At 32.0% G+C, this 24,722-nt stretch overlaps 2 protein-coding genes across 2 annotated transcripts; one reads left to right on the plus strand and one right to left on the minus strand.

Annotated features, from left to right (window-relative positions):
* The first annotated feature begins 384 nt into the window (after positions 1–384).
* CCR3 (CRINKLY4 related 3) lies at positions 385–3,200 on the plus strand. The gene has a single exon (XM_088118040.1). The coding sequence runs from the start codon at positions 736–738 to the stop codon at positions 3,142–3,144; it is 2,409 nt and encodes an 802-aa protein (XP_087974166.1). The 5' UTR covers positions 385–735; the 3' UTR covers positions 3,145–3,200.
* Positions 3,201–7,121: 3,921 nt separating this feature from the next.
* On the minus strand, positions 7,122–11,061 carry LOC111023745 (phosphoinositide phospholipase C 2). Its single transcript, XM_022301220.2, has 9 exons — positions 10,628–11,061; positions 10,136–10,332; positions 9,927–10,062; positions 9,594–9,845; positions 9,274–9,503; positions 8,639–8,756; positions 8,031–8,183; positions 7,813–7,899; positions 7,122–7,619 (listed from the first exon to the last, which is right to left on the minus strand). The coding sequence occupies exons 1-9, from the start codon at positions 10,943–10,945 to the stop codon at positions 7,326–7,328; spliced, it is 1,785 nt and encodes a 594-aa protein (XP_022156912.1). The 5' UTR covers positions 10,946–11,061; the 3' UTR covers positions 7,122–7,325.
* Positions 11,062–24,722: the final 13,661 nt, after the last annotated feature.

Raw genomic sequence — 24,722 nt, forward strand, 5'->3', positions numbered from 1 at the left:
CAGATTGTCAGATTTTTTTGAACACGTCTAATAGTTATTTTTGTCGCTTAATTTTAAAACTAAAGGATTATTTTGGTCATTGCCACGTTATTTTATGAGCTAACACTTACTTACCCAATATTCACTCCAAACCTATATTTATTTGAATACGTGTACACGTTATTAATTTGTTAAAAAGCAAAATAAATGTACATAGCAACCAATCGGAACATAACATAGCTAAATGAATATCCCACTTCATATATTGTACTAAAAAAATATATATCCAGATTCAAAATAGTTATTTAAAAAATTAGGGACCAAAATAATTGATATTTGGTAGAGTTTATATAGCCATTCAAATAATAAAATAATATTTCAAAAGTTAAGCGACTAAGATGGAAAAAGAAAAAAAAAGGAAATTACAAATGTAAAACGTATTAAAGTAAAACGGCTGCCATTGCCAAACACGGTCTTAAACCTTTTGCTGAGAGTCAGTTTCAGAGCTTCTTCTGCTACAATGGAAACAAATTCCTCTCTCTCTCTCCTCTGTTTCTACTGTTTCTCTCTCTTAAATTTCAGAACTTTTGGCCCTTTTCTCCCTCTATAAACTCTACCTCTGAGATTCCTTCTCTCTCTCTCTCTCTAGGGCTGGGTTTTGTTTCTCTCTCCTCTGCGCATGGCTGTGACTCCCAATGAAGCAGAGGAGACCGCAACCCAACAAACCGCCCGTCCACGCGCTCTCTCCTCTTTCACATGACGAAATTGCCCTCCCCCACCGCCGTTGCCGCCGCCGTGGCCCTCACCGTCGTCGTTTTCTCTCTCCTCCCTCCGACCGATGCTCTCGGCTCTGCCTCCACGCTCGCCGTCAGCTACGGTTCCGGCACTATCTGCGGCATCGTCGCCGAGCAGCCGACGCAGCGGATTCTCTGCTTCCGAGACGGTCAAACCATTTTGATTGAACCAAATATCTCCTTCTCCGCCGTCTCCGGCGGCCGGAATGGATTCTGCGGCATAAGGGCCGGCGGCTACAGCCTCCTCTGCTGGGATTTCGACTCTGTGACCTCCACGTTTTCCCCTAAGAGAATTTATTACAGCACTACCGTTCTCCTCGAGAATCTCGCCGTCGGAGACGACCAAATCTGCGCGACGGCGGCCGGCGCCGGCAATGTAACTTGCTGGCGGGAAGGTAACGACGGGGGAGTTGCAGTTTTGCCTCTTCAATTCGATTCAATTTCTTCTGGGTTTGGGTTTTCTTGCGGGATTTTGAGGAATAATCGATCGATTCGATGTTGGGGTAGAAATTCATCGATTGCTACCCAAATCGAAAATGGGTTTAGGAACATTTCAATGTCGAGCATCGCCGCCGGGGGGTCTCACGCCTGCGGATTGAATTCCTCCGGTGGGTTGGTTTGTAGAGGAATCAACGATTCTGGGCAGCTGGATTTTCCTTCAAATTTATCCATGGCGCTCTCCGAACTGGCCCTCGGAGCCCGCCATAGCTGCGGGATTCTGCTCTCGAATCGATCGGTGGTCTGTTGGGGTGGCGGAGGGGAATTTTCCGTCGATTCCGCCGAAGAAACTTCGTTTGAATTAATTTCTTCGGGATCCGATTTCGTCTGTGGATTAACGACGAGAAATTTCTCTGTATTATGTTGGGGGCCGGGTTTATCGAATTCCTCTGGTTTTTTTTCACTCTCTCTTCCGAAGATTCTCCCTGGTCCTTGTGTTCAATCTTCTTGTAGCGACTGTGGGGTTTATCCTCTGTCTCAAACCCTCTGTTCTGGCTCTGGAAATGTCTGTAGTCGCTGCTGGGTTCCTGCTCCAGCGCCGCCGTCTCCTCCACTGCCTCCGCCTCCGCCTCCGCCACCAATGGCGGCGACCCCATCTCCTCCTCCGGCCGCCCTGAAAAAGGGTTTGTTGGCATTCGCCATAGTTGGCTCAGTTGGGGCCTTTGCTGGGATTTGTACTGTTATATACTGTTTATGGACTGGTGTTTGTTTTGGGCATAAGAAGATTCACAATTCAGTTCAGCCCACCATCACTAGAGCCGCCAGCTCCAACGGCGGAACGACGACCTCGAACACGAACAACAGCCCGCCGTCAAGGTCATTGACGATCAGGCGCCAGGGCTCCCGAATAATGCGGAGGCAGAGGAGCGGCACCTCGTCGAAGCACACAGAGAGAGCAGAGGAATTCACTCTATCCGAGCTTGCCATGGCCACCAACGACTTCTCCCTCGAGAACAAGATCGGCGAGGGGAGCTTCGGCGTCGTGTACCGGGGGAAACTCTCCGACGGGCGCGAAGTCGCGATCAAGAGAGGCGAAACGGGGCCGAAAACGAAGAAGTTTCAGGAGAAGGAGAGTGCATTTGAATCAGAATTGGCATTCTTGTCTAGGCTTCACCACAAGCATTTGGTGAGGCTTGTTGGGTTTTGTGAGGAGAAAGATGAGAGGCTGTTGGTTTATGAGTATATGAAAAATGGGGCTCTTTATAATCATCTTCATGACAAGAACAACTCTGAAAAAGCCAGTAGCCTTGTAAACTCTTGGAAAATGAGGATCAAAATTGCTTTAGATGCAGCTAGAGGAATTGAATATCTTCACAATTATGCAGTCCCTCCCATCATCCACAGAGACATCAAATCCTCCAACATTCTCCTCGACTCGAATTGGACGGCGAGAGTGTCTGATTTCGGGTTGTCGTTGATGAGTCCGGGGTCGGATCGTGACTTCCGACCCACGAAGGCAGCTGGGACAGTTGGTTATATTGATCCTGAGTACTATGGATTGAATGTTTTGACTGCTAAGAGCGATGTGTATGGTCTTGGGGTGGTGTTGTTGGAGCTTTTGACAGGGAAGAGAGCTATATTCAAGGATGATGAACAGGGAGGGACGCCTGTGAGCGTTGTCGATTTTGCGGTGCCTGTGATTATGGTTGGGGAACTGGTGAAGATCTTGGATCAGAGGGTCGGGCCACCGCAGTTGAACGAAGCGGAGGCTGTGGAGCTGGTGGCTTACACGGCGATGCATTGCGTGCATTTGGAAGGGAAAGACCGCCCGACGATGACCGACATTGTCGCTAATTTGGAGCGAGCTTTGAACCTCTGTGATGATAGCCATGGCAGCATCTCTAGTGGTGGAATTTCCATTGTTTCAGAGTGAAATAATTCTTCAAACACAAGAAAATTTTTGAGATGTTCATTGCTTTTTTCCTCTCACATTCTTTATGGTATACTCTTAGTCTTAGGTGTAAAAAGTTGAAAAATTTTCATATCTAACATTGAGTTCAACAAAAAACATCACTTTTTTCCACCATACAATTCTCAAATTCTGTCGACCCTTTTTTCGCCATGTTTGAGCATCTTTGTTCATATGTCGATATGATCGTTCTCGATAGATCATGGGACCATCACGAACATTTTGATCGATTGGAAACTAGAGTTATGATTCTCCATCTGGTATACTCTTAGGTACAAAAAGTCAAGACGTTTCCATGCCTCTATAGTTTTGATAATAATACACCAACCAATTTTGTAGAACCTTTCTTTTCACTATGTTCGAACATCTTTGGTCGGTACGATCGTACATTTAGCTCGGTTGTAAATTAGAATTCGAGAAACAAAAAAGGAAAAAAAACAGTTGAAGAATTTTGAAGAGATGGAGTATATCAATATTCTTATCTGCAAACACATGAGAAAAATGGAGAAGAAGGACAAGTGTGAATAGAGATTGGGTATTGGAGATTTTCCCATGTGCTTTTGGAGGGTCCTCTTTGAATTTGAGCCCTTCTTTACAAAAATTTTCTCCAAAATTTTGAAAAGAATTTGACCCATAAAAAGTAATAATGGAAAATATTGGGGACGAAAAAGAAAAGAAAAAAAGAAGTGGTCCAAGCTGCAAAGTTAAAAATTTTGACTTTGAGAACAGAAATAGGAGTTGCATTTTAATTGGATAAGAGTGGAAGCGGGCGGACACGTGTAGGGTCTGATCATGGGGTTGAGATGTTAGTGGATTGGTCTCCTAAAAGTCATCAAATCAGACGGTGGAAATTCAATAGGTGTATTATGATGTAGAGTAAATGAGAAGTAGAGGAACCAAAAAAATAAAGAAAAAAAAAGAAAAAAAAAAGAAAAAAGAGATGGTAAAAGAAAAAAAAAACAAAAAAAGGGGTCAGTGTTGAGGGCAGGTGAACTGCCCTGTCTCTTTATTTGTTAAATATTTCTCCCAAAAATTCAAAGGGAGGCCATGGGAAAAGTCTTGAAATTTTTGGCACCTAATAGATTAAAGTATGCTTATTAAGAGTTCGTTTCGTAACGTTTTTGTTTATTATTTCTTGTTTCCATTTTCCATTTGTTCCCAAACATAAATAAAAAAAAAATTGTTTGATTATAATTGAATTCATAGATGTTGAGATCATGCAATTGATTTATTAAAAATGAAGAAACAGAAACAAGGAATAAAAACGTTACTAAACGGACTATAATGTTTTCATTTTTTGTTTCTCGTTTTAAATTTTGTTAAAAAATCTAAGCATTTGAGAACAACTATTTATCTTTCTCATGTTTTAGAAACATTCTCAAAATTATATAGAAATTTAATTAAAAACAACATAAACAAGAAACTTTCTTGTTCATGTTTCTAATTCGTTATAACATAAATAAAAATATTCTTTTATCACTCTTAAATCTCGGAGGGTTGGGATCATAAGATTCTATTTTTATTTAATAAAAAAAAGGAAACGGAAACAAAAAAAAACAGAAAAGTTACCAAATGCACCCTAAATGTTTCCAAAAAATTGAAAATGAGAAATGAGAAACAAGAATATTACTCCTTAATCTTCGTACTTTAGAGAATATTTTATATGTCTTTAGTCCATCAGCTTTAAAAAGTTCAAATTACGCCCCATCACACATTTTAACGCGACATTTATGCCTACCTACGAATCCTCGTCAAATTATACGATAAGAATTTCTCCCCTTCTTGGTTTTATTCTTTCATTAGCAAAAAAGGAAGAAATTTTAGCTTAGCTTTGATCCCAAATATAATCCAACTATATTGAGAGGTACCTATCATTATTCATTACTATTTGTTATATTCTTTGAAATTGTCCACTCATTTTGCCAACTTCTTCAACATCGCATCTTGACCAATTGGTTGTCACATTCATATTGTCTATTAATCATCATTAATGGTACACAACCATCATAGGAATCAAATAAATTCCAACTCTTTTTAAGGACAAAGTCACAAATGTTATTTTGAAACCTAAAAACTATTAAAGTATCATCATAGGCTAAATTACATCAAATACCTCTAATATACCCTAGTGAAAAAAGTTTATACTAAAGTTCAATCTTGAAACTTTGTATAGTTTAGTTTCTCGACGAGGTAACTACCCCTTAAGCAAGGATTGACCATTTTTTTTAGTTCAGCAATATGTGAAGGTGAAGATTCAATTATCCGACTTTTTGATCGAAGATATATATCTTGACCTGTTATGCTATATTTAGGTTGGTGTAGTGCAATGTTTCACAATTGTTTAATGAGAAACGTTGAATCAATAGAATTAATATATTATGACTTTGGAAGTTAATAATATTCAATTTATTAATTATTAAAAGTGATATTTCCGAAGATAAATAATTAGGAAAAGAACAAAAGTAACATCAAGTGGTGAGAATGTTTGAAGAAATGGAACTTTCAATATAATTATTACATTTCATTTTTTATTAGTTTTTAGACAGATTTACTCACAGTCACAGGTTGATTATTCGTGAAATTTAAGATTTTGACTCCTCTGTCTTCACCACTGTCGTGGACTCAACTCTCAATCATATTCCTTTGCAGGAAGGGGAAAAAAAACCTTCAATGATATTTTTTCAAGATTTAGGTCTAATAAATTTCTAAAATTTCAATTTTACGTCTCCTAAGTTTTAAATTTCAAAATACATCTGGAAATTCTTAAATTTTTAAATTTGTATCTCATAGGTTCCTGTCATTTATTTATTTTTAATTCATAGATCAAATATAAAGTTGAAAAGTTAAGGTCTTATGAGACACAAATTTCAATATTATGTCTAATATGTTTTAAACCCTATTATATATACAATTCTAAAAGTTGAGTAACTAAGCTTGTAATTTAACCTTAAAAGATATGATAAATTATATTGATGGATGAATTGATCAAAGTTTTAGAAAACTACATTAGTGACTATTGAAATTATCAGTTGGAGAGTCATCTTACCTTTGAAATAATAATGCTTTGTTTTATTTATGTTTCAATTATATTTACAAACTTCAAATTAAATTTATACATAGCATTTAATATAGTGTTAACATTTATAAAAGAAAAGGTTAATGTGTCCAATTTAAATTTTGGACGAAACTTTTTAGTTATGCGTAATTCAAATTTTATAGATACAAGAACCAAAATTGTAAATTGAATAGTGTATTAATAACATTATAGCTTGATATATAACCAGGAAACAAATGACCTAAAATTTCTATTTATATAACGACAAGAGACAAAACAAAGAATTTATGAAAAATTGAGAATCAAAATAAAAACATTTCAAAAATTTAGAGCAAATTATTTTTCTTATATAAGTAATAGTGTAATATTTTAAAATATATTTTTCAGTATCTACAATAATTTGAATGACCTTCCTTCAACGAGTCAAGCATAGTTCAATTAATTAAAATATATTATAAAAAAAAAATCGAGCAGCTTAAATCTTCACTCGTTGAAGTAAAAGAAAAAAGGATCATTTTCTTCAATGAGAAAAGAAAAAGCAACTTTTGTCAACTATATTCTCCTGTAACAGTAAAAGTCCCATATCATATTACAGCCTTTGGAGCTCAGCAGAGCCAAAATAAAAATGGAGAGGACATTATTTGACAGCTGAGTGGTGGAAAACTGAGCTACCTTATCCAAAAAAGATATTTCCGTAATAAAGTTGAACAAACAACACCTGTCAAGAAGAAAATCCAAAATAATATTTTTATAATCCGCACACATGTGTGGGGGTCCCAACAGACAAATTTCTGCAGTGTCTATAAAACTTTTTGGACAGACATCTGTTGGAACAGTCAATTCCCAACAGAAAAACCAAACAAAAACAGTACACTTGATCATACAATTGAACAGTGAAAATGCAGCCTTCTCCCATTTATCACAACCATAAACAACAGCACTACATATATCATGATACTCGGCTAATGGATCCTCACAAAAGGCAAAACTAAACAATACCAATAATAACAGAATAGAATTAAGGAACAAAAGCTTAATAATTTGAAGCTGTACATTATTTATTATGATGTAGTGGAACTTGCCTTCGTTGTCAAACAAAATCAAACCCCATCAGAAGCTTGACGGATTTGTACTTCTCTCCCTTGATGTCGTGGAGTGGAACTGCTCGAATCCCTCTTCTTAGTTCTGCAACGGGCAGGCATGTCTGGCCTCCGAAATCATCCTTTTCAGACATGTCGTACTCGTGAACCTCGATGCGAAGCAAAGCGAGTTCAGGAACGGTTAATGGAAACTCAAACTCCTCGTTCCAAGCAGGCACCCAGTTATCCTCTAATGTTTTTGTTTTCTTCATTACCGTGTCAGCTGGAACTCCAGCAATGCCTACCTGCATATGGATTAGGAATCAGTCGATGAAGTTTCAAGGCAACACAAACCAAGAAGCCAAATGTCACGATGGTGAAGAATTGAAGACTTCGACATAAAACTTCAAGCTAATAAAGTTCTGTGTTATCACGAGTAGAGAAAAATAGGTTTTAGCTACATTCAACATCAAAATATTGTAAACTTCATCAACATACCCTCGTATAAAAGTCGGGTGGAGAGTAAGCATCAAAGTGCGTGTGATGAAAATCGTAGTACCATCCTTCTCCCATATAAACAGTCACCTTCGCAACAGAAAATAAAGCCAAGCCATCATTATTAGTATAAGCAAATTTACATTTACACTTCAGCCAATCGCTAGAGAAAACTGAAGCACAGTCTAAGGAGAGGGAAAATAGAGTTGTAGTGCAGTTACCTTCAAAGTTATTTTCACTTGCAACCTAACTCTAGGATCAAAGATCTCATCATCTGAACCAGGCTTCAGTATAAAATCTGGTTTTTTTACATAACCACACCCACCATTAGCTTTGAACATCCCATGCATCAACCATAGTGACCTTCCATAACCCTGTTGTAATTCACACATATTCTAAATTCGGTGATTGAAAAATTATAGAAACAAAATCCTGAACTTATCAAAAGAAATAAAATGCTTAGAATAAGAAAATTAATAAGCGGAAGTTGTCCTTTTATCCATAATCATACTATCAATCTTCTGTACATAATGGAATAAGTTAATAATGAGAAACGAGACTCAAAACCATTTCTAGTCATTAGGCAAATGGTTAGGGAAGAGGATTGTTAGTGTTGTATGATATTTGTCCAATTAGCTGGTTAGCAATAAGTTAAGATATTATCTAATCTTTCATCTTAGATGGTCAAACTGCTTGGAGCTCAAAGATTCGCATTCTTACCAGCTAAACAAGCAAAAGAAGGATGAAAGAGAATGAAGTGAAGATGTTCTGTAATTAAACAATTCATAACCAAATCTCTGATTCAATATAAGGGAGAAGACGAAAGGACCTGCATGTTAAGTGCAACCATTTGAGCACCATGGGTCCACCCAATCATAGGGTTATAGTTGGATGAGTCAAACCTGATCCCCTTTGGATAGACTCTCAAAATGTTCTGCTGAGTAAACCTACAGCAAATAAGAAGAGAAAGCTGAAGAAAAGTAAAAAATTTGCTCCGAGAATGAGCCAACTCCAGAGAGACAACATAAGAAATACTTCAAGATATGTTATCATAGATCACATCAAATATCTACCCCCCTCCAGAAAAAAAGGAAAAAGAAAAAAGGTCCCAGTATGGGCTTGGCAGTTCTCTGCCTGTGCCTGTAGCAGGGGACAAGTTAACAAAAGTTTCACCATTCTAATTTCTACTTCATCCATATGTTTACAAAATCATTTGAACTAATAGACTCCAAAATTTTCTGTTCCTCAGTCAATGAAAATAATATGACTTCATGCACACTGACTCTGCCTTTTCTAAAAAACACAAGAACTTCAAAATAATATGGACCTCCTAAATGTAATTATGTAAGCGGCTAAGCCCCTTGAAATATATGCGACCCATTTAGATGCCTACTTGTCGAAGATCATTAACTAGACATTACATATTAAGAATATCTTAAATTGAGAAACAGATTTTATTCATACCTTACAATTTGTTTTCCATGAGTAAGCACTGCCTTTTCTAGTTGTTGCTCACTCAAACTCAGGCGTCTAACTTTCTCGGGATCCACCTTGAGGCATGCATCAATTCCACCTTTAGGCTTTCCCGCATGAATGGCAATTAAATTTTTATATTCAGGTGCAAGATTCTGTGAAGACTTGAGATCTCCATCCTCAGTATCTTCCTCATCATTACTATCTTCATCCAAATCTTGCTGTGAAGTAGAACGAAGCATTATATCAAACTTGTTTTTCTTTTCAGAAAGCACAAAGATGAAAAGAATCATGGACAAATCATCACAGACCTTGTAGTCAGTTACAGTACCACATTTCAAGCTTGACACTTCTCTACCCCATGCTGATGTTTCTTTAGCCTCACCAGGAGTCTTTTCCTTCTGTGACTCACTCTCCTTTGGAACTTCTTTGGTCTTAAGGTACTCCTTAGGTGGTTTAGTTGATATAATAATCCTTTTCTTCAGTGATTCAGGGGAAGGAAACTCCTTCAAGCATTCAGAACCAGGAGAGAACAGGATGTCTCCAAATGTATTTGTTACCATCTAGAACGGTTCAGACAATTATAAGATCTTAAAATGCTTTGACAAAAAAGATGGGGGTTATGAAGAAGCAAAGTAGTGCACCTCAGCCACTTTAGCTTGAAGATTAGGAGGAAGGTGGTCTTCCAATGTTATCACAACTGGATATTCAGATGCAACAAAGGCATGCTCCTTAATAGATTTCAAACACTTAATGAGCTCCACAGGGGTAGTCAACGTCCTGAAAAGCAATCTCCCAATTAGGAATCATTAAGGAAAAAAAAAAGACTTTTCCACATTAAACAGAAGAACACCTGCCATGAAGAACATCTATATCATCCTTTGACGAATTGGGCCATATATCCAATTCAATAACTCTAACTCCTCGCTGCAGGGCTTGAATGATGGGCACATCACTGCAGTCACTACTGAGCTGGTTCCCAGTCAGATAGGAGTTGTGACCTGTATATATGTAATAATGCGACAAAGGAGCACTCATGTCATGGTGCACCTGAAGCAAAGAGGATATAATCCATGTTCAGTGTTAATGTCGAACTTATCTTCCTAGTGGTAACAAGAAAGCTAAAACATAACCCTCATGAAAATAAGGAGATCGGGGATCCCTTTCAATACAAGCAAGAACATGTAAAGGGTTTTCTCTACAATTGACTGTAACAGCACTCATCAGCACAGTAAAAAAAAACGAGGGAAAACACAGCAAGGAACTCTGTGTCGTCCAATTCCGCGCGAGAATCGACGAAGAGAAAGAGGCGAAATCGGAAGCGGGAGCAATTAAAGAAAATTACCCCAAGAGAGTCTTGCGGAGGGTTAAGATCGCTGAAGAGGTACTTAAAGAAGGCCTCGAGATTGAGGACCTTGCGATGGAAGATACTCAAGTGCTTGAGCTCGTGAGTACAGCGCTCAATCATGGACTGGGCGTCCTCACGCGTGGTCTTGACCTCCTTCTGGACGTCGATCAAGAACCTCTGGAGGTGATCGGGGGTCATGATCCCATTCTCGGAGTAGCGGTCGAAGAGATTCTTGATCTCGTCGGGGGCCTCGCCGGCAGTGAGCTTGAAGCGCCGGCGGAAGCAGAAGCACACTCTGTAGGTCTGCTTGGACATGGAGGATTGAGAAGGGAATGTGGAGAAGAGAGAGAGAGAGAGAAACTGTGAAACTGTGAAGAAGAAGAAGAAGAAGAAGAAAACGGAAAAGGGGAAATCCAGAGAGGGCGGAAATTGAAAGAGATGCGTTATGTTTATTGAGAGTAATGGTGGAGGAGCGGTGGGCCCCAGTTTTCCGGCAATTATATAATATGGTTGGTTGGATTATTAAAACTTACACTTAAATCTCTTTAATTATCACTTTTGTACGAGAATATAGTTGAATGGTAATTAACATGCACTCGTCAAAGCAAATATAATTCAGCGACAATTGATATATATATCTTTAATTAATAAGTTGTGAGTTCGATTTCCTACCTAGTTATTAAAAAAAAAAAGATATGTACTCTTTCTTTTAAAGTTTGAGGTTTGATTCAAATAAAAAAAAAGATATGTACTCTTTCTTTTAAAGTTTGAGGTTTGATTCTCCCTATCCTAAATTGATGTACTTAAAAAATTAAAAGTATTGCTTTTTCATTTTACTAATTCATTTTGCCTTTTTTTTTCTTTTTATAACAATATTACAGATTAATAAATTTTGTTACATTATATAAAAAAAATTATCTTTTCCAAATTATATTATGGCTGAAGTTACATGTGAGCAAGTGATTTGGTGAATTGGCCTGGAAATAGAATATTGCACTAATGTGGTGTGTACACTCTAAAACAAGGGAACATTGAGAAATACGGCTATGTCATTACAATGTTTGCATTGTTATTTAACATATCTTCAGTCAACTATTAGTGGATTCTCCATTGGTTAGAATCTTTCAGGTCGGAGTTGAATTGAGCTCTACTTTTGAACACGTGGGATGGTTCTTCCTCGTTCTCGACAAGGCTTAGACATGTGTCTCGATGAGAGGGGGTTGAGTGAATTAAATTTAACCTAGTAATTGGCTCAAATTAGGCGAAGGAGGCAACTTTCACTCATGGTCTAATTTATAGTTCAAGACATACCTACATACTATTAGAAATGATGTAAATTTTTTTTTTCAATACATACATTTATACTTTCTTTCTCAAACAAAAAAGAAAAAGAAAAAGAAAAAGAAAAAGAAAAGAAAAACGTACATACATACTATTTAGAATGAGATAATTATTTTTTTAGTACAATAACTGGAATATTATAGAGGTGTCTCAATTATCCTTGATAACATAATAATTAGTTAAATATAGATATTTTAATAAATGACTTTATTTTTCTTAAATAGTCCTTCAAGGGTAGAGCGAAGAAGTAAGTTGAGGGCAATTGTTCGTCCCTTAATTCGTTGCAACTAAATATGAAAAAACGTGCATACACATTTTTTAATCCCCATTCCCCAACCCGCGTGATAAAAAATTTTGTCCCATGAGAGATATGTGTCTTAACTACTTGAGCTATGCTCGGTTTAACTAGTTTACATGTTGTTTGTGCTTGAGAATCAATTAATAAAAATAGAAGGATTATTAGTAATAATGAAAATAGTGCTATTAGAAATTTGAGCTTTAATGATATTAAGAAACATTAAAAAAAATGTTACAGAGTGTGACGAGAGAAATAGAGTTTTTCATCAAAAAAAAAAGAAAGAAAAAACAAGTGTGTTTGAACCAAGGTTTTAAATATCGATGTCCATGGAAATGTCGACCTCTTAATTTCATGAAAATATCGATAAAAATATTGATAAAATGTCGATATCAATAGATATATTTATGTAAAAATTAAAGAAATTTAAAAATTGTAAAAAATATTCAAATTAACAAATAAATATTTTTTATTTCTAAATAAATTAAAACAATTAATATTAATATTATGTATATAATAGTGACATTTTGTTGTATTTTTCTTATTTGTCGATTTTTTTGTAATATAATAGAAATGTTGATTTATCCATCGATATTGAACCTATGAATACATGAAAATATCGATGAAAATGTCAACGTGTCGATAGATATTTAGTACCACGATTTGAATGAATGGAAGAATGGAAGAATGTCTTTTTATAAGGGAGAGAAAAGTTGCAAAATAATATAATAAAAAAAGTTTAGTATTAAAATTAATATTTGTAATTAGATATAACCTTTTAATGGGGAAAGTGATCAAATTTCCAATTTAATGAAAAAAAATTAAAATATAAATAAAACCTTTTGGCTTTCGTAGAGATATTTTTTCCCTATCTTTTTTCTTCTTAAATATACAAACAGAAAGAACAAAAATTTAAACCTATGGGTATGACGTTTTTAACTTCGATTTTTCATTCATTTGAGCATCATTCTAAGCAAGTAAATAATTTTTTAATACAAATCTGAGCGTAGCCAGTAAATAAGACATTTATTTACTATTTTAAAAATGGATGGTTTATTTCTACCCACAATTATAACAAAAAAAAATTTTATTTTAACCATATTGTAGAAAAATATATATCCACAAAAAAGAATTCATTAGAGAATTCATTAGAGCTTTTGAAACTACTACAAATAAATATAAAAAAACATTCATTTTCTCAAGATTTACAAGTGATCTGCACTTCCAACATGATATTTGTGTATACATTAATTTGAACCTATATAATTTTTTTTAGTTCGATAAAATGTAGAAGATTCAAACCTTGTCAATAAATATTTTCTTTGACTAGTTTAGTTGAGTCATACTTTCGGTAAAAAAAATTCTAGAACATACATTATCCTAACTTGATATAAGTCAAACTTTACCAACACCAAAATAATATTCTCAAACAATACTTCTACAGTTGTTTTAATATTCCTGACCAAATCACAATGGAAGATTTTCCACATATTCTATAGTTTTAATTCTTTTTTAAATACAAAAAAGTCGTATGTTACTTTCAATGGGAGATTTTAGAAATAGGAAAAAAAAATTCAATGAAAGTGGCTGTACTTGAGTAATGTTTAGCTGGTTAAAATTTTATTAATTTTAATATTATAATCTGCTCAGCATGTTATTTTTTATTTTTTATTTTTTGATAAAACATGTGGGGGTAGGATTCGAATTCATGACATCTTGTTCAGAGATAAATACCTTAACCATTTGAGCTATGCTCGGTTTGACCTACAATATGTTATTATGTGTTTGTGTGTATCTATATATATATTTTATAGCAACATGTTATTATTTAAATAAATGGACAATTAAAATCATATTTTATAATGATTTTGTTTTTTATTTCTTATTTTTTTTAAAAAATACTAGGTTTATTTTCTCACTTTTTTTCTTTTTGACGTCTTTTAAACATTCCTAAAAATTTTATTTAAATTTTTAGCTAAATTTAAAAAATAAGAGTGACTTTTCAAAATAGAGTAGTTTTCAAAAATTTGATTTTGCAAAGGTCTTTAATAAGGGAATTATCAAAACAAAGGAATATAAGTAGTGTTAGCTATAGAAGTTTAATTTTTTAAAAATAAGAAACAAAAAACAAAATGGTAGCGGACTAACTCATACAACTTAATTACTAGACTTCTATAGTTCGATTTTTTTAAAATACAAAACAGTTGTTTGTTTTTAATTTTTGACGATTTATATTTTGGAATTTTTTTAAAAATAATTTGTTTTTAAAAACAAATGACAAAACTAACGTAGGTTTCAAAGTAATTACAAAAATATTATAAATAAATCGTAGGGATGGACTGCGATTTGACCAAAGTCGCACTCATTGCCCGCGACTGACCTTGATTTCGGCTTTGACTTCTCCTTGACGTGCGTCTCTGCTGCTGCGACTTTCGTTTTTGGATACAACATGGTTACGACTTCCCACTAATATCCTTTGTTCTTTTTTTTTTATTTTATTTTTAAAAAATCAAAATTTAAGAAAAATACTAAATTATATAATCTTAATTTTCTCCATATTTAGAAAATAGATCATGCATTACCTACCATGGCCAAAGTTGAATGGGGGAATTTCCTTCTTCTATCTTGAATATTGAATTAAGGCTGGGTTTTCTACCCATGAAAAAATAATGTTAGTTTCTTTTTCATTAAGAATACCCTTCTAGTGAAATAATGCAGGGTACGTGAAAGTTAATATTAGTTCGATATCTGAAATTTTAGATGTGATGTTTGGCAGGTTTAGATAATAATCATGTTTGTTTCGTAGGTAAATTTATAATGATGTTGGAGAACATTTAAATAGATATGTTATTGTCTTTGTACCATGCTCGAAAATTATATATATGTTCTAAAAAAAACTATTACGTATATTCATGTAATTTATACCTTCACTTCTATGTTTTTATAAATTTAATAATTTTTTATCGATTTAGTTTATATTAAATTTAAATGTTATTTTATAGAACATATCAAGATGAAGCACAATAAGCTGAATGACATTTTAATCATCCAATTGGTTTCAATCTCATTTTAAATTTTCAGACTTTATATGACATTCTAATCCAAATTTAAAATATAATAACAAAAGATAAAAAATTTAATCACATCTTAATTAAATTTTGAAATATTAATAAAATAACAATATTAAAAATTGAAATAGAAATAAAATAATAATAATAGTAAAAAGGTCGGAAAAAAAAGTGGAAGTATGTACACGACTTTCGCTTAGTCGCCTGCCATGTCAAATATACATGTTTGCACAGAAATCGCAGATATGCGAGTTTTGATTTTTATTTTGACCTAATATATTCTTGCCAATAATTTTGAAAACCTAATTTATGTTTGAATTTATTTATTTAAATTACATTTATTTTGTAATTATTTTTAGAATAATATTATTTTTGTAATTTATTTTTAAAACTAGATTATTTTAAAACTTTGTTCTATATTTAGAGATAGGAAAAGAGCACGTGTTTCTTTTATTTATTATATATTTTGAAAGTAATGTGGATGTGATCGAGATGCAATGTCCCAATTTGATGAAAATGTCAATGAAAATATTGGTAAAATGTTGATAAATATATATTTATAAAGAAATTATAAAGATAATTTTTTTTAACAAATATCTAAATTGACAAATAATTTTATATTTTTTAAATTAAAAAAATTATTATTGATATTACGTCTATATTAATGGTATTATGTACATCATATTGATTTTTTTTTTTTGTGATATATCGATGTCAAACTTATGAACATTTAAACAAAAATTTGAATTTAATACCTTGCTTTCATTTACTCTTTTAGCAAAGAAAAAACAAAGACAAAATGTCAAGACACTTGAAGTGTGAGAAAAGAAGTTATCTCAAGCGGCCATCTTACATCCAAACTTAATGCTAGGGATGGTGAAAAAAACAAGGGGGGGATGGCCCCGAACTCATCTCGTCTTGTTGTCATCCCTACACTGATGCTCTTGCTGAAAAAAAGAGATCTCTGAACCAGATGATGTGCAGCATCATTTTCATCTCTCTTCGTGAACGAGACTGAACATTGAGCTCCATTCGATATTGCCAATAAATAAATGAATTTTTAGATGAGGTTTTAAGTAATTTAACCAAATGTTCATTCGCAGAGGGTGAAAGAAACTTAAGTTGCGTTTGGTTTGGTTAATGATCTGAAAACAAGAAATTCAATTTAAAAAATTGTTCTAACTAGTAATATATTTATAAACTAGTGGTAGTTTAGTGGTCAAGATTAATTACTTAAAACCACTAGTTTAATTAATTAATTACTTTATAACATTTTTGTTACAAATTTTATATAATTATTATTTTACAATATTATATAATTTATAATACATTATATTTTACATGTTTTATTTTTAATAAAAATGAAATGAGTTTATAACATGAAATAGTATATTTATCTAAGTTTTTGTCTTTTTTTTTTAATTATAATTCTACATTTTAAAATTTAAATTCAAAATCTGAAAATACTAAAAACATAACAACGTTATTTTCAGAATTTTCACTGATTGGAAAATAGAATTCGGAAACAATTTAAAAGATAAAACTACCAAATAAATATTTATGAATGTGAAAACAATAAATTGACCAGGTATCCCTTATTTTTCTTTCAAAATCAATTTAGGATTTAAATATCCATGTTGATGGACATGTCAATGTCTCAATTTAATGGAGACGTTTATGGAAGTATCGATACAATGTCCATGTCTATAGGTATTTCTAAAAAAGTTATAAAAATAAAGAATTTGTAAAAACTATTTAAATTAACAAATAATCACTTCATTATATCTATATTAGTGATATTTTGTTGATATTCTTTGCATCTTGTCGAATTTTTATAATATTATAGAAATGTCGATTTATGTGTTACGTGGACGTAAAATCATATATAGAAAATCCCGACGAGATATTTAATACCATTGAACCCGTGTGAAAAGATAATTTTAGGTTGGATGAAGCATTTATTACACAAGTGCTCTATGTTTCTTCCAAGCTGTCGTCCGCATGTTTTTGTTTTACTTTAGCATTGTCGGCCAAATGCTTTGGGTCTGACTTTACTTTTATATTCATCAATTTTTGCAGTCCTAGATATTTTCTAGTGTTTTAAATGTGCCTACAATCTAATTAAAATTACTCCTTTTTCATAAATTTTTTTGATGCTTTGATTAGACTAGACGTTTTCTTTATTATTAAAAAGAAGGAGAAAGAAGATATTCCACGTTAGAAATATCTTAATTGCTTTCAAAAGAACCGGTTAATATTTTGTGTTTAGGTATCAACTCGAAGGTGTCGAAGACGAGTAGACAATGGTCAACTCACTTCTGAACCCAAAACGAGAGTCCAGCTCGATACCAACTTGGAGATGGAGTATCTATCAATAGAAGATTTGGAGATGCTGACGAAAAATCTACTAAATGACGAGTGGTAAAAATTGTAGTGTAGTAGGACAACGCTTCTCATTGTTTCTCTATGAAAGAGAGAGTCTATTCATCCCAAAAGTTCTTTTTTGTTTTGGTCAATTCACTAAGTTTAGATCGACATCAACTCCGATTAAGTTATAACTTAAACTTCGTACATGTATTGTTTAGCACCAAAATCAATGCAACGTTATGCTTTAGGTCATTAATGCTTAAGCAGTTATTGGTTGCTATATTTTTTTTCTGTTGAGGAATTAATGAAGGGTTTCTCTTATTTATTTATTTTTTAATTTTGATTTTAATTTTTAGTAACTATTCCAATCTTTTCCTAATTTTACTTGTTAGCAAAAAATTCAATCTCGACAATGTTCGTATTATTGTAATTCAAATCATTATCACCATTGTTGAATCAGAAAATCGTTCAACTTAACGAACGTTGGTTCACACAGAATGAGCTGAATCGTGATCTTTCGGAATTGAACCTGCAAGACAAAGTGAGTATTCAGATACCAAAGTCAGTGAAAGTCCAAACCAAATCGAGAGAGAATAGAAATGTTCGCGTACCTTTAAACGAGTGGAATGATCCTATTTATAGGCTTCCTGACAAGGCCTCAACGGCTCTTTAAAGTTATCGTGAAATGCAACGTGCTGTCGTGGAGTATGTCGGAGACGTGACCGAACAGAGGTAAGCCAAATAGTTCGACCACTCTCATGGGAACGCAAGTTCAGATAAACTTGTTCAGCTCGACCACTGAATGGATTCGACTCAACCGATGGGATGAGCCGAGTTGTGCATACTTGGTCGATTCTTTGTGACCTCCATAAACTACGTGTCATATTTTGTACCCACTCACTATCTACCACGTGTATATTAAAATCTACCTCCAACAACTCTAATTAATTGATAGGTATGCCCTTTTCTCTAATGTTGTACTGTAAGAATTTGTAATAACTCATATTGAAAGATTCTTTTACAATTACTTGATTATGTTTTTTTGCATAATAAAATTAAAAAAATTCTTAATTATAATGATTAACAATATATTTTTTCTAAAAAAATATAACTTTGATATGATAGTATATATTTTGCTTTGAAATAAATTGCTATTCATTTAGATATAACAATTTTAATTTTCTGTTTTTTGTTTTTAAAAATAATTTTAAATTCTATATAAACTTAAAAACAAAAAAAGTAGTTCTAAAAATAAATTTCAAGACTTTTTTCTTCAACTCTTTTTCTCATTCTAATATTTATCTCTAATAAATTTCTCTCACTCTAAATTTTTTTTTATTTCTCTGTACAAAATTTATTTTTCTCTCTTTAAAATTTTCATATTTTTGAAATATTATTATTATTTCTCTCTCTCTCTGAATGTTTCATCGTATTTTTATTTTTTATTTTTTATCTAACATATCAGTTTCATCTCTTTCTATAAATTTAATATTTTTTTGAATTTTTCCTCTTATTTTATAACTTTTGTTTTTCTTCCTAATCTATTTTTTTCTCTAAAATTTATATCTTATTTTTTTTGAAATATTTTTTGTCCACTTTTATTTCAAACTTTTATTTATCTTTGTATTTATTTATTTTGTCTAAAAATATATTTTGATTATGACATTTGTCTCTAATTTTTTTCACTGTAATTTTTCTCTTTCTTTCTAATTTATTTTATTAATGTATCTTTTCCTCTTTATTTTACTTTTTTTCTCTAAAATTTTTCTTTTTTTTTTGTGTTCAACTTCTCTTTCACTAATTTTTTTCTTAAATCTTTTTATTTATCTTTAAAAAATTTATTTAGATCCCTCTAAACTTGTATTTTCATGTTTCTTCAGAGGTGAAGACAAAAATTCCCGCAAGATCGGGCCCAAAAATAGAAAATAATTAATATATATTTATTACATTTTTTATTTTTAAAATTGAAAAATAATTAAAAAAAATTATAAAACTGATAATTTTTCTCGAGAACATCTCTCGGACCGGACGGATATTAAAAATTTTATGGAGGAGAGCATCTTTACTCTATCCACATCATTGTCATCTCTACCCTACATAGAATTTTCTCTCTAATACCTATTTTCAATTTTGTAACATTTTAAAAACAGAAAACTTAAAATGATTCATGTTTGGTTTTCTATTATTTTTAAACAAACAATGGTTACTAGAAATATATGATTTTTATTTTTTAAAAACAGAACAAAAATCCAAAATCTGAAAATAAAGCTACCAAAAACAAAAAACAGTAATGGTTATCAAACAGACTCTTATTAAATTTCTAACTTCTCGATTCATCCCTATTTACAGTTAATTTCTTATCATCATTTAGCTTAAAACTAAATCTATTTGAAATCTCAACATTTAAACTACTATATTTAACCATTCAAATGCAAATTTATTATGGAAAACTAACTTCTTATATAAAACTTATATAAAAAAAATATAAATGAGAGATAATTAATCGATAATTAGATCAATTTTGTAGGGATGAAGAATTAAATAGAAGGGGAGAAGGGAAGTCATTTTCATCCTAGTTTCGCCATGTGACACTCTTACGTGTAAGAGTCTATTTATCAAGTAAATTAATAAATGATGTATCGATATCAAGTTTTTATTAAATAATTTATTCCATCATTTAGCTAAAACCTCAATTTATTCGGAAATCATACTCAAATACTTGTTCATACATGGATATCTATTTAATATGATCTTGACATAAAAAATTTATTTTAAAAAAATTACTTGTAAAAACTGAAATGTTTATTTATTCATGTCAAATTACTAAATAAAATATTTGAAATAAAATCGAGATAAAAGTTTAGGAATTAAAACAGGATTTAAAACAAAAATTACTTTAAAACATTGAGATAATATCTCTCAGAAAGTTATTTTTAATCATAATTTCGTAAATTTCTTTAGTTTTTTTAGGATTTTTTTTAATATCGATTCTACCTTATTTATTACATTTTCTTTTATTATAGTTTTTAAATTTAAAAATTTGAATCCTTAATTTGTCCTTTAATTATTGTGGGTCCTATTCAATTTTTCAACACTAATTTCTCAATTCATCCTTTCAAAAAAGATTCTTGCCAATAATACATAGATTTCCGTATGATTTTTTCCTCTAAAAAATTAACAACTTCCAAATTTTCAATATCCAATTTTGTTTAAACAAGTTTTGATTTTTTCCTACTATTCTATTTTCACCACTGCAAATATCCAACTTTTGTTTCCGCTTAATTCGTCTGTTGTCGTCTTCGTGCTTTGTTTTCGGTCGTCGGCTGCCATCTCCAACCGTCGTGTTTGTTCTCCGCCGTCGTCGTTGCAGACCTTCTCGACTTCCGTCAACGAGGTATTGATTCCTTCTTCGTCGTCGTTTCAGACCTTCATTTTTCGTCGCCGAATAAAGTTTCTGTCGACATTTTTGCACGTTTCCGGCGTCGAACAGTGCGTTCCTCGTCTCCTGTCCCCTTCCGTTTATACCAATCGTAAGGTAATAGTCTTCTCACTAAGATTGGTATATATGAGGATATATTGTATATATGTGTATATATTTTATAGTTATATATACAAAGATATGATACTAAGCTTTGGCTCGTATTGTCAAGTAGTTTTGTAGAAAGGGTCTAGAAAATTGAAGTTCTAAACGTCTCATAGTCTTAGTCTTCCTATTAATATTTGTATATATGGGGATATATTGTATATATGTGTATATATCTTATAGTTATATATACATAAGATATGATATTAATCTTTGGTTGGTATTGTCAAATAATTTTGTAGAAAATGGTCTAGAAAATTGAAGTTCTAAACGTCTCATGGTTTGGACTACTTGACCATACCAGCCAAAGATTGGTACCATATCTTATGTACTAATAATTATAAAATATATACACATATATACAATATATACCCATATATACAAAACTGAACCAGAAGACTATTACCTTACTATTGGTGTAAACGGAAAGGGAACCGTAGACGAGGAACCACTGCTCGACGCTGGAAAGGAGAAGTCGTACAGCAAGAAGATGTCGCCTGAAACGTTGTTCGTCGATGGAAAATGAAGGTCTGAAACGTACGAAGACGGAAAATAGGATATAACTGAAGCAGCGTATAAAGATGGAAAATGAGACGGGGAACGTACAAAGACAGCGGCTGGAGACGGAAAATGAAGCAGACGAATGGATACTTACCGATACGGTGGTCGACAAACACGGCGGGGTCAGAACGAAACAAACACGGCAGCTTCAGACGGCAACCGACGAACGGTTACAAACCTCGGAGACGGTAGTAGACGGAGGAAGCGGAAGGGTCACTGCTTTCGAATTTGAGGATTTTTAGAATTTGGGGGATATTTTCAGAGGTTTTAAAATTTGGGGAATTTGAGATATTTTTGGATGTTTTGGGTTTTAATTACTTTTGGAAAGTATCATTGAGCAAAATATGAGATCCAAATTATAACCTTTCAATTAATCAATTTTGCATTTTAAAAATAATTTAAAATTAATACGTAGATACAAAAGGATATTTAAGTAATTTATGTGATGGGTATCCTCTTAAAATAACAAATGTGTAAATTCTATACCTTCCATCTTTTATGTAATTAGGATATTTAAATTGCCCATCAATGTACTAATCCCTTAAATATTACTAAGTTTTAAAATTGACGTTTTTTCTTATTTCATTTCGATTTTCAAACCATCAACCTTTTGAGATGATAATAAGTATTTTTACCGATTGAACTTGCTTCGATTAAAGTCGTTGATATTAATCATAATATATGTAGATGCAATTTTTATACGCATAGTTAATATATTATATACCTTTGCTTTTATATAAAGATACCACTTCAGCAATGGCTGATCATTTCAATTATGTCTCCTTTTGTAAACATCACAATTTTAAATTCAAAATTACAATAATTATCATTAGCTTAAGAAGAAAATGATGGATTATGATTCGTGATTAGCTTTCTTGTCCGCGTAGGAAATACACTCTTTTGCCTTTTTGAGTGGTTTTATTTTTCAAATTTGGATTTTTGCATGATAAAAAAAAAGGAAAACAGAAAAGAGAGAAATTACACTTTTTTTCAACTATACAGCACCTAAAGTGGCTTAATGGAAGGACAAAAATGTAAAGAAATATGTTGGAAAAAGGATTAGGAAATGACATATATGGAACGATGTATCTTATTTTTAAATTTATTATTATTATCTTTTAATTCAATATATAAGTAGATGGATTAGAACCTTCGAAATTAGACAGATAAATTATATGTTGTGACAATAGAGTTAATATTCATGACGTCAGTTATTTAATATATTTTTTTTAAATACATCAAAGATGAGGGGATGAAGAATTATATTCATATTGGCATCTTATCTTATCCTTAAATTTATTTGCAAGATTATATATAAAAAATTAATCTCATATTACTACTTAAAAATAAAGAAATCAAATCATAAATGAACAACCTCCTCATTTATGATTAAAGTATTAGTAAGCTCTCTGATAGATAAAATATTCGATTCTTATACACATATTTTTCAGTGTTATATTCTTTAAATAAATAAATAGAGATATATTAATTATGTGAGACAGTAATTGTATAATATGACCTTAAAAAAGTACAAATTTTTGCAGATAAGAGTGTGGACACTAGAGAAACGACTGATAAATGATAGCATACGTCTTTATCTCTAGCATTTGTGATGTAATATTCTAATAAATTGGTGAACATGTAACCATTCATTAATTAATTAAAACTTTTTTAGTGATTTTTAAAAAGTTAATAATCAATAGTATAAAAAATATACAATATATCATCAAATATTCAATAGGATTTTACGAGGACTAGTTCATTCCAGTAATAAATCTTTTGGCCAAAAAAGAGCGAATAAGAATCCGCAAGTTGTATCAGACATTAGGGAGAAGAATGTGACCTATTATAAGACATATAATGCAGTCCAAATATATCATTATTAGGCTTCAATTGGCTGGTTCAAATCATATTGATCCATAGTTTACTTGGGAGAACAACATTTTTCATTTACAAATGATTATTATTTAATTTTGGTTACTAGAACTGATCCTAGTTGTATTATTGTCAAAGTCAATATAATGATATTTTTTTTTGGAAAAAAAGGGATAAAATGTCACTTTTACCGTGGATTTTGAGTTTAAGTGTTTATTTGGTTCTTAGGTTTCAAAAGGTTACCCTACTAATCTTAAGTTTTACATTTAGTTTCAATTCGGTCCTAAGTTTCAAAATGTTACATTTTTACCTTTGAACTTTGAGTTTCGTTTCTATTTGATTCCTAAATTTTAAAAGATTAATGCTTTTACCTCTAAATTTTTACTAGTACTCACTTTTGATCAGTGGCATAATAGAACCTTTTTAACCTTAACGAAATATTGATTAGGATGCCAATAGGTTAATTTATTGGCTTGAATAAAGGACTCCAAATATATAAAAACGAATAATGAAATTACATTGAAATTAATTTTGTGAGACCCATCACAATTGGGCTCAAAAATTCAACTCATTTGCTCATTTCTAGCAAATTGGTTTTAATTTTTGGGCTGATATCTATAAATTATCAATTTGAAAATTGGTAAAATTTAATTTACATTTGACATTTCTCACCACATATTAAAGACAAGTTGAGATAAATAAATAAATATAAATATATATATATATATATATATATATATATATTAAAGAATGATTATTTTATAGATATAACATTCATATGATAGCCAAGCTCACATCAAAAAGCCAAGCTCACATCAAAAAGCCAAGCTCACACACATACGGAACAATATCATTAATGTTATTTAAGAGTGTAGGTAAAAAAAAGTCTTTTTCAAATGAAAATTATTTCTTTAATCAATAACTTTATTTAATTTAGTGCATATAAATGATGGCTTAAAAAAAGTCAAATTTTGGACCATGGACTAAACGCCTACTACCTAA

This window comes from Momordica charantia (assembly GCF_013281855.1).
Source record: "Momordica charantia cultivar OHB3-1 chromosome 9 unlocalized genomic scaffold, Mcharantia_2.0 BLBB01000009.1, whole genome shotgun sequence".
NCBI classification, from domain to species: domain Eukaryota; kingdom Viridiplantae; phylum Streptophyta; class Magnoliopsida; order Cucurbitales; family Cucurbitaceae; genus Momordica; species Momordica charantia.